Genomic DNA, 9,812 nt, shown 5'->3' with positions numbered 1-9,812 from the left:
CCGGCACCATTTCAGTAGGTCACGTGCTTTCTTATTATTTATGATCCAATCCACAAATTGGCGGGAAAATACACCATACGCACTACCCTTATAAATCGTAACATTGTGGGGTGGGGGAAGGTGTTTCTCGCCAGTAGAAGCCATTTCGAAACGACCCGGTTTGTCGGGATTTGGTTTAAGAATATATTTTGATTCGTAGCGATATGGATGTACATCGCCACTAATCCCAACAATATTATTTAAGTTCTTCAAATTTTTCAAAATGACGACGATTTCTGCGTTAGTTTTTAGCGGGAATTGTTGCCCGGGGATGTTGAGTAGATATTTCCAGGGTTTGTCCTGGTTTAAATGATCTTTCATACAGTTAAGATCAGCCTGAAGACGAGAGAAGCCCGCATACGTCACATTTTCAGTTTTTGATACTATAAATACATTCTCGAAACAATCGGCTAATTTCTGAACTGACTCGTGATAGCTGGGAGGGGAAAATCCATCCACATGGACACAATAATAGTTCTGTGGTCTGTATATAGCTCTGAGTAAAAATTCCGCTTGGATGAAATCTTTATGGAGTAAAATATTATAAGCGATGGGAAAGTTGCGTTCTTCTTCACTTATTGAATAGTCATCATATCCGTAAACTTTTCGAAATTCTGAACAATTCAAATTTTGAATTGATGGCATATACCGTACTTTCGCTTTTACAGCCCTTTTAGTTTCGGACCTCTTTCCATGAATAAATGCAGAACAGTTCCAGTCAGTTACTAGGAACGAGTGATTTAAAGGGTTCCTGACTTGAGACTGTATTCCAGCTAGGCCAATATCTAATACTGTCCTTGATTTTATCTTCAAGCTTCCAAAATCAACAAATGAATAAATTGTGAACCCAACAAACCCCAGGGTAATCAATATCGCCCGATGAAACCATTTTTTAATCAAAAGTAACATGGCGTCCTATTCCAATGTTGGAATTTCATGGGAAAGTTGAATAAAGTTTGAAATTCGTCGTTGTAAGGTAACTTTTCGAAACGTTGTATGTATATCAAAACACAACACATCACAATAATTATATCTTGATTTATTCCGTTAAGCACATCAAGTTAGGACAATTATTTCAGATTTTGTATAAAGTTCATTTAGAGTATACGTTCCATATATTTCAGTCTCTTCACAAGAATCAATTAGACCAGTTACTTTCCAATTTCATTCTAAGTTCCTTCTTTCTTTAACCGTAAAATGAGATCATGATTAATGTGGTAGACGGTAAAGTGTACCAAGATTCCAAACATTGACAACACAATATTAATACCAGACCCCGACAATACATTTCACACAATTAACTTTGTTTGGTTTTAAATCAATGCTAAGTCACAAATTATTCACAATTAGTAATTATCTATCAGTTCCATTAACAAAGTCAAGTTTCTAACTATTAAATATACCAATTTAAACAACATATATATGCAGTGTAATATCGTCTCGGAATTCTGATACAAAATGAAAAATATCGACTGTCCAATATATCGTTTTTATCATTAGTAACAGGTGGACGGCCTCTGAACTATGGACGCTTCTACAAGACGTTGACTTTTTTTTAGCTAAGCCAATTAGTAATTAGGTTCACAGTGTAATGTTATGCTAATATTCATTTGAGAGAATCGATACAAGTGAAATTATGATCAAATTGAAATAATACAAATTAATTGTTATCATGTGTGAACTCATTTAGATCAAGTTCAAGAGTTCAATATGCTGATAAAAAACTATTAAAAAAGTAAATTTAATGGTTGTAACATATTGGATAGAATTAATTCCTTTTGATCGTGGTCATTCAATATTTTATATATATGATTGACCACCAAGATAATTCAACACTTGTTTCATTAAAAATATTAATTGGTTTTCTCAAATGAATATAAATATGAGTGGAATAATAGAGTTCCACAGTTCCAGTATTTTCCATCGTACATCTCGTATGTGTATTTAACTAACTAGTTAAATAGATTGAATAAAATAGTTGTTAATTATAAAGTCTTAATATATACGGGAGCTGGGACGCTAGAACAGCTCACCGTCGACATTTGAGCCATCAAACCCGCGTTTGAATGTTAAAATGACAATTTTCTTGGCAAGATTTCCACATTTCATTCCCGAGTTATAATGTTTAACTCACGAAAACTAACGAACATTGGCGAAGATTGTGCCAAAAACGACGAAGATATCTTTCGTCGCAGACTTGGTGATAGAGGCTATTATACATGGGAAGCTCGCATTTGTTGTGCTCTTATTTTTAATGTAACCTCTACAGTTTGGCTATTACAACGGCCCTCTTCAACATTCAACATTCATATACAATAACCTTTTGACCTAACTTGATGACCTCTGCTTTAACCAATCAAATTTCTTTCCTCTTAAACGTTAGGATTTTGTGACGGGAAGGAAAGGTGTCTTCCCAGAAGCATTAGAATTGTTTATCAAGTCCACTGAAATTGAAATTAGAACACGCCTCTCTTGGATGTTTAAATTTGATTGGTTAAAGCAGTGGCCAAAAGGTTAGGCCTATTGGAATGAATGATAAAGAGGGCTGTCGTTAGACCATAACTGTAGTGGTTAGATTAACAATAAAAGCCAATAAAAAACAATACGAATGTTTGGTCTAAGTTTAATTAGACTGGCTGGTTCGAAGATCATTTGATAGAAATACTGAAGTTTTCCAATGAACAAGTATGTATTATGACATAGCTGCGAACTGGTTGAAGAGGTGATGTTGCAAGTGTTTTAGACCCCAGAAGGCACAAGACCTAAAGTTTTATTATATACCCATTCACCAAGACATCTTAATGTTAAAGCATCGTAATTTATCCTTAATTTGTTGGCAAACATTTCAGGTCGTTTGACCAGGGTCGGTAGATCTCGGATACTAAATGTACAATAACCTTTATTTCTCGAACCGTAACATTCTGAGTATTTCCATGCTACGTACACAGCAAGGAATGGATTCGTCTCGTCATCAACTGAAATAGAGAGAAAGGGCACACTATAATGTACTGTTCAAACCGTGTTCTATTTATGTTGTGGACATAATGACCACTCGGATGCTACCAGTGTCCCCGATGCCCATAAAAATGTAGAAAACCTCTTGACAATTCCTTTAAAGAAGGCCATGTAGCGAGTTAAATAATGTAATATCATCCTTCTTAAACAGTGCTGATAACTTATAACGTCTTCGAAAAAGGAAAACCACGTATATTTTGTTTGGTTACCATGAACACAGACACAAAAACTCGTGAATGATATGAGCGTGCTTGTTTCGATTGGTTCAATTATACAACGGTGGGATCTATTTACTCACAAGATGTCTAGATTTGATAACGATTGTCGAGTAGATACGTACTTGAGTTACTTCCTGGAGCATGTAACTTTAAATTATAGTTTAAAGTTGCCCAGTAATATTCGTCTGGGGAATACACGTCACGGCACCATTTTAGTAGGTCACGTGCTTTCTTATTATTTATGATCCAATCCACAAATTGGCGGGAAAATATACCATACGCACTACCTTTATAAATAGTAACATTGTAGGGTGGGGGAGGGTTGTTCTCGCCAGTATAAGCCATTTTGAAACGACCCGGTTTGTCGGGATTTGGTTTAAGAATAAATTGTAATTGGTAGCGATATGGATGTATATCGTCACCATCCCCAACAATATTATTTAAGTTCTTCAAATTTTTCAAAATAGCGACTATTTCTGAGTTAGTTTTTAGTGGGAATTGTTGCCCGGGGATGTTGAGTAGATATTTCCAGGGTTTGTCCTGGTTTAAATGATCCTTCATACAGTTAAGATCAGCCTGAAGACGAGAGAAGCCCGCATACGTCACATTTTCAGTTTTTGATACTATAAATACATTCTCGAAACAATCGACTAATTTCTGAACTGACTCGTGATAGCTGGGAGGGGAAAATCCATCCACATGGACACAATAATAGTTCTGTGATCTGTATATAGCTCTGAGTAAAAATTCCGATTGGATGAAATCTTTATGGAGTAAAATATTATAAGCGATGGGAAAGTTGCGTTCTTCTTCACTTATTGAATAGTCATCATATCCGTAAACTTTTCGAAATTCTGAACAATTCAAATTTTGAATTGATGGCATATACCGGACTTTCGCTTTTACTGCTCTTATAGTTTCGTTCTTGTTTCCATGAATAAAAGCAGAACAGTTCCAGTCGGTTACTCGGAACGAGTGATTTACAGAGGTCCTGGCTTGAGAATGTATTCCAGCTAGGCCAATATCTAATACGGTCCCTGATTTTATCTTCAAGCCTCCAAAATCAACAAATGAATAAATTGTGAACCCAACAAACCCCAGGGTAATCAATATCGTTCGATGAAACCATTTTGTAATCAAAAGTAACATGGCGCCTTATTCCTATAATTCACACAAATAACTTTGTTTCGTTTTAAATCAATGCTAAGTCACAAATTATTCACAATTAGTAATTATCTATCAGTTCCATTAACAAAGTCAAGTTTCTAACTATAAAATATACCAATTTAAACAACATATATATGCAGTGTAATATCGTCTCGGAATTCTGATACAAAATGAAAAATATCGACAGTCCAATATTTCGTTTTTATCATTAGTAACAGGTGGACGGCCTCTGAACAAGATGTTGACTTCAGTACTTTACAATGTCCTTAAAGGGACAGATTCGCTAATCTTTTTGACCAATCATACGTTCTCAGAAACGGGATTTGTTTTAGCTAAGCCAAATAGTAATAGTGTTCACAGCTCACAGTAGAAATTTGCCGCGTTTGAAACGACGACTCAGTCAACTTAAGATGATATATAGAAAATACATATATAGAAATAGTGAGTGAAATTCATATTTTGAGATATATTTTAAGGAATTAATACAGAATTAAAATTTCTGTATAGACTATTAACATATTTTCAACATTTTCAAGACTCTTCTGGTTTTCTAAACTTGCAAATCGATGCTATCAGTGTGTACGATACACATTTTTTTTTAGAAAACCTCTTTACAATCCATCTAACTACCAGAGAAAAGATAAAAGAATATTGATTTGAATTTAGATTTAAATAACTAATTATATACCAGCTGCTGATTGTTCGATTTCTACTATACGTAGCTGTTTTATTAATATCAATTAAAATCCTGTTTTCCGGCAATTAAACAAATCGCAAACGGGGTGTTAATACGGCAATTCTTGATAATCCGAAACATCTGCCTCATCTAACCTCTGATAGATATTCCGACAGTTATCAGCCAACAATTTTCAAAATAGCAATGAGTGTGTGAAATGGAGACAGATGCTTTGTGTCATATCGTAAATGCCAAAGTTCAGGGTCTTATGATAAAGCCCACAGAAATACAATAAATTCTAGTTTATATAGCTTATTAAAGGTCAATGATCTGCACAGACAGAATGAATAACAAGGAAAATACATAAACTACCGGTACCAATCTGTCAAACATCAACTTTAAGTATGACTATATGTGCGATAAACTGAAATATACAAATACAAATTTCTGTCAAAGTACAAGAATAAATCAATTAATAGATGACAAAATACATGATGATATACTGCTAATAATAATATGTAAAGGATATAATACAGATTTCACAATAAAATAATGTAAAAAAAGACTATATGGGGAGTCTGGCCAATTTGTGAAGTCGCCGCTTCGCAGTCACGTGATAAAATCCGCCATACGGTTACCCTTCCACGACGTATAGGTCTAAGCTTTACATTGTTTATTCCAGCTGTTATAAGCTAGATTTTCGTTATCCTATGGATATTTTCAAGTAGCTAGAAAAGAGATACATTCCTAGTAAAAGAGCAAAGAAAAGAAAAAGTGAAATCCCAAGGGATAAAAGGACTCTTGAAAAAATCAAGGAGAAAAATGCACTCTCTAGGAAATACTTAGAACAAAGAACCAAATACAATAAAGCCAGAAACAAGGTTAAAACAATGATATACAATCTGAAATGGGAGCATATGACAGTTATACGGAATTATAGATACCGAGTCGGAAGAAGAGGAACCTGCAGGATCCTGTTTCAGAAATCTACATAAGTATAAGTAAGTATACCCCAGTAGGGAAAGCGAACTCCTAGTTATAGATGCTGAAATTTAAGAAGCCCTAAAATCAACTTATAATGCAATCGATCAAGGATCTTGAAAGGGGAAAAGGTAGAAAACTTCTGCGGAACAGGGTGCATTTCTGTTGAATGCAGAATGGAGATTTTAATTCTGAAAAAATTCATCGTATATCTAAAATTTAACTATTTCAGCTGTCACAGGAAATATCTATATCGATAATTGATATATTGTATAATATATTGATGTATAATATTTATGCAACCAATATTCCGATTTCTCATAGTTAAATTTAAATTTCTAAACGTGGCCATTAAGATTACCGGTATATATATTCATCAGTGGACTTCCAATTTGTAAAAACTTTTATTTAACTAAGTAATTATTGAAAAACGTTTAAAATTATGAAGCGTTTTTCAATAATTACCTTTAGTTTTATGGTTAATGAAATATTTGGATGGAAATATATGGATTATATAGATATTCTTTTGTATAGTTATGACACCAGGTAAGACCACTATAGAATATTGACTAATTTTGGTCTAGTTGAGAAATTATACGTTTTGGTCATCCTAAGAGGTAGTATTCTTTATAGGACCTTAAAGGGAATTAAGGTTTTCTAAAACAATTATGTATGTAGGGGACACTGATAGCATCAATTTCAATTATTGATCAGACGTCTGTGCTTCCTGCAATTCCACTAAAACTAAGTGTTTGGTGACGTCACTAATAGAAAAATATTCTTTATCACGATTAATGACGACAGAACCCCAGAAATCTGATTGAAAATTTGAATGGTGCAAACTTGATGCTATCAGTGTTCCCGATACACATACACTATTTAGAAAACCTCTTTACAATCCCTTTAAAACGTATTGATGCAAACGTCTTGTAAGAAAGGTGCAGGCCTATCCCATGTACCCAGCTGTTACTAGTGATAAAAGGAAGATATCGATGTATTTTCCAGTTGGGCTACAGTGTATCATAAAACATTTAATAGATCAAACAATTGGACCTAATAGATGATTTAACGTCAGTATAATGTTTTGTCAAATAGTCATTATTTTAAACAAATTAAATTTATTGATGTGAAATATTGTGTTGGTAGAATCTTGACGAACTGTTAATTCTATGTAATATTTCAATTTTTTATTATTTCAAAAAATAAAGAAAGAATCATATTTAACAAGGAAAACAATTGAGATTAACGAGGAGTTTGTTTACCAGTGGTCCGTGGATTACATTGGAGCTTCACTTATAATAATTTAATATGGAAAACCTGAAATATATAGAACGGATACTCAAAGATTACTATTAAAAGTTGAAAAACTGTCTAGACTGGCTATGCTAGATAAAATAAATAATAAATATATGATTATTGTTGAATTATTTGATACCAACAACGTTTCGACAAAATAACATTAAAAACGGAGAATATTAAACTTTGTTCAACTCTACCAAACAATTATTCAAATCTGATAGTAGGAATTGGAAAAAGACAACATGTTATCTGGGATTAAAAAGTTCTTTCTTCGGACGATATTTATTACCCTTGGGTTTATTGGGTTCGCAATTTATTCATTTGTTGATTTTAGAAGCTTGAAGATAAAATCATGGACCGTATTAGATATCGGCCTAGCTGGAATACATTCTCAAGCCAGGACCTCTGTAAATCACTCGTTCCGAGTAACCGACTGGAACTGTTCTGCTTTTATTCATGGAAACAAGAACGAAACTATAAGGGCAGTAAAAGCGAAAGTACGGTATATGCCATCAATTCAAAATTTGAATTGTTCAGAATTTCGAAAAGTTTACGGATATGATGACTATTCAATAAGTGAAGAAGAACACAACTTTCCCATCGCTTATAATATTTTATTCCATACAGATTTCATCCAATCGGAATTTTTACTCAGAGCTATATACAGACCACAGAACTATTATTGTGTCCATGTGGATGGATTTTCCCCTCCCAGCTATCACGAGTCAGTTCAGAATTTAGCCGATTGTTTCGAGAATGTATTTATAGTATCCAAAACTGAAAATGTGACGTATGCGGGCTTCTCTCGTCTTCAGGCTGATCTTAACTGTATGAAGGATCATTTAAACCAGGACAAACCCTGGAAATATCTACTCAACATCCCAGGGCAACAATTCCCACTAAAAACTAACGCAGAAATCGTCGCTATTTTGAAAAATTTCAAGCACTTAAATAATATCGCTGGGGTCATAGACAAAGTATATCAAAATCGCTACAAAATCAAATTCATTGTTGTACCACATTCCGGACACCCGGGTCGTCTCCGATTGAGTAGTGATACTGGCAAGAAAAACCCTCCCCCACCCCACAATGTTACTGTTTATAAAGGTAGTGCGTATGGTATATTTTCTCGCCAATTTGTGGATTACGTTATAAATAATAAGAAAGCACGTGACCTACTGAAATGGTGCCGTGACGTGTATTCCCCAGACGAATATTACTGGGCAACTTTAAACAATAATTTACAGTTACAAGCTCCTGGAAGTAATTCAGGTACGTATTCACTCGACATTCGTTGCTTAGTTAACATTCAGTACTGTTACTTTGGAATTGTGTTGATGAATTTACTCCATACTGGACTGGTCATAAACATAACGTATTACGTGGTAATCCACATTTAAAGACGTTTAAGCACTATTTAAGGAGGATTTATTACGTCATATATCACGCAAAGAACATTATATAATGTGATACCACTTTTCATTATGAAATACTTACTTTCTTATGATAGAAATACTTCTGAAAGCTATATTGTCTTCTTCAACGTCACACCATATTAAACGTAATGCAGAAGTTTAGAAGTGTTCATGGGGGCGTATTTAGGGAGTCAACCATTGGGATTCGGCCATTGGATCTCGCCTCGAAGAGACACCTGCCATTTTCGCCCTGCCCCCAAAACCCGATAGGAGCACAGTAATTTTTCAATGCTTTATAATGTGTTTTTCTCTGTTTTGTAGTTGGTGATGAAATGAAACCATTCCTTGCTGTATACGTATCTTGGACACCATCAGAATGCTACGGGAGGAGATATAGAGCTTATTGTATATTTGGTATCCGAGATCTACCGACCTTGGTCAAACGACCTGAAATGTTTGCCAACAAATTAAGGATAGACTACGATGCTTTAACATTAAGATGTCTTGGTGAATGGGTATATAATAAAACTTTAGGTCTTGTGCCTTCTGGAGTATAAAACACTTGCAACATCATCTCTTCAACAGGTGTGCTTCGTATAGATTAGATTACGATGTTTCGTGGTCTGATATTAGATAATACACTCTTTCAAATTGGTGTGTAATCCTCGGTTGGTTAGTAGACGACAAGTTTTTTTTCCTGCTTTCAGCAGACTTTCTAAGCTTATATCGAAGACAAGGTAGTTGTTGGTAGATGACAATTTCTAGGATAAACTTCGAAAAAAAAACTTGAGGTATATAATATGTATGTATGTCATATGATTTTCAAACCAGCCAATCAACACGCTTTACCGTTGTCATTTGACCACAACAGTACACATTCATTTCATTTATTTGCCCCAAGAATAAAAATTGTCAAACAAAGATGTATTTTCAATAATAAATATACTTGATAAAAGAAAATACTGTAAATTTTTATTGATAAGAAGGATACTAATCAAAAAC

The 9,812-nt window shown here is 34.2% G+C and overlaps 3 protein-coding genes across 3 annotated transcripts in view; 1 reads left to right on the top strand and 2 right to left on the bottom strand.

Annotated features, from left to right (window-relative positions):
* Nucleotides 1–1,058, bottom strand: part of LOTGIDRAFT_173237 (hypothetical protein) — a gene marked incomplete at both ends in the record, with an annotated part of 8,616 nt that extends 7,558 nt beyond the window's left edge. Inside the window, 2 exons of the mRNA XM_009050704.1 lie at nucleotides 222–853; nucleotides 1,021–1,058. Coding sequence (XP_009048952.1) covers nucleotides 222–853; nucleotides 1,021–1,058 — 670 coding nt within the window. The remainder of the gene's footprint in view (nucleotides 1–221; nucleotides 854–1,020) is intronic.
* A 1,720-nt stretch (nucleotides 1,059–2,778) lies between these two features.
* On the bottom strand, nucleotides 2,779–4,157 carry LOTGIDRAFT_140905 (hypothetical protein; the record flags this gene model as incomplete). Its single annotated transcript, XM_009050703.1, has 2 exons — nucleotides 2,779–3,014; nucleotides 3,395–4,157. The coding sequence occupies 2 exons, from the start codon at nucleotides 4,155–4,157 to the stop codon at nucleotides 2,779–2,781; spliced, it is 999 nt and encodes a 332-aa protein (XP_009048951.1).
* A 3,744-nt stretch (nucleotides 4,158–7,901) lies between these two features.
* LOTGIDRAFT_140870 (hypothetical protein) lies at nucleotides 7,902–9,367 on the top strand (the record flags this gene model as incomplete). Its single annotated transcript, XM_009050702.1, has 2 exons — nucleotides 7,902–8,667; nucleotides 9,132–9,367. The coding sequence occupies 2 exons, from the start codon at nucleotides 7,902–7,904 to the stop codon at nucleotides 9,365–9,367; spliced, it is 1,002 nt and encodes a 333-aa protein (XP_009048950.1).
* Between the last annotated feature and the right edge of the window lie 445 nt (nucleotides 9,368–9,812).

The sequence above is a fragment of the Lottia gigantea genome (genome assembly GCF_000327385.1).
Source record: "Lottia gigantea unplaced genomic scaffold LOTGIsca_153, whole genome shotgun sequence".
In the NCBI taxonomy this organism is placed as follows: Eukaryota; Metazoa; Mollusca; class Gastropoda; family Lottiidae; genus Lottia; species Lottia gigantea.
This window is presented reverse-complemented; position numbering and strand designations above follow the sequence as displayed.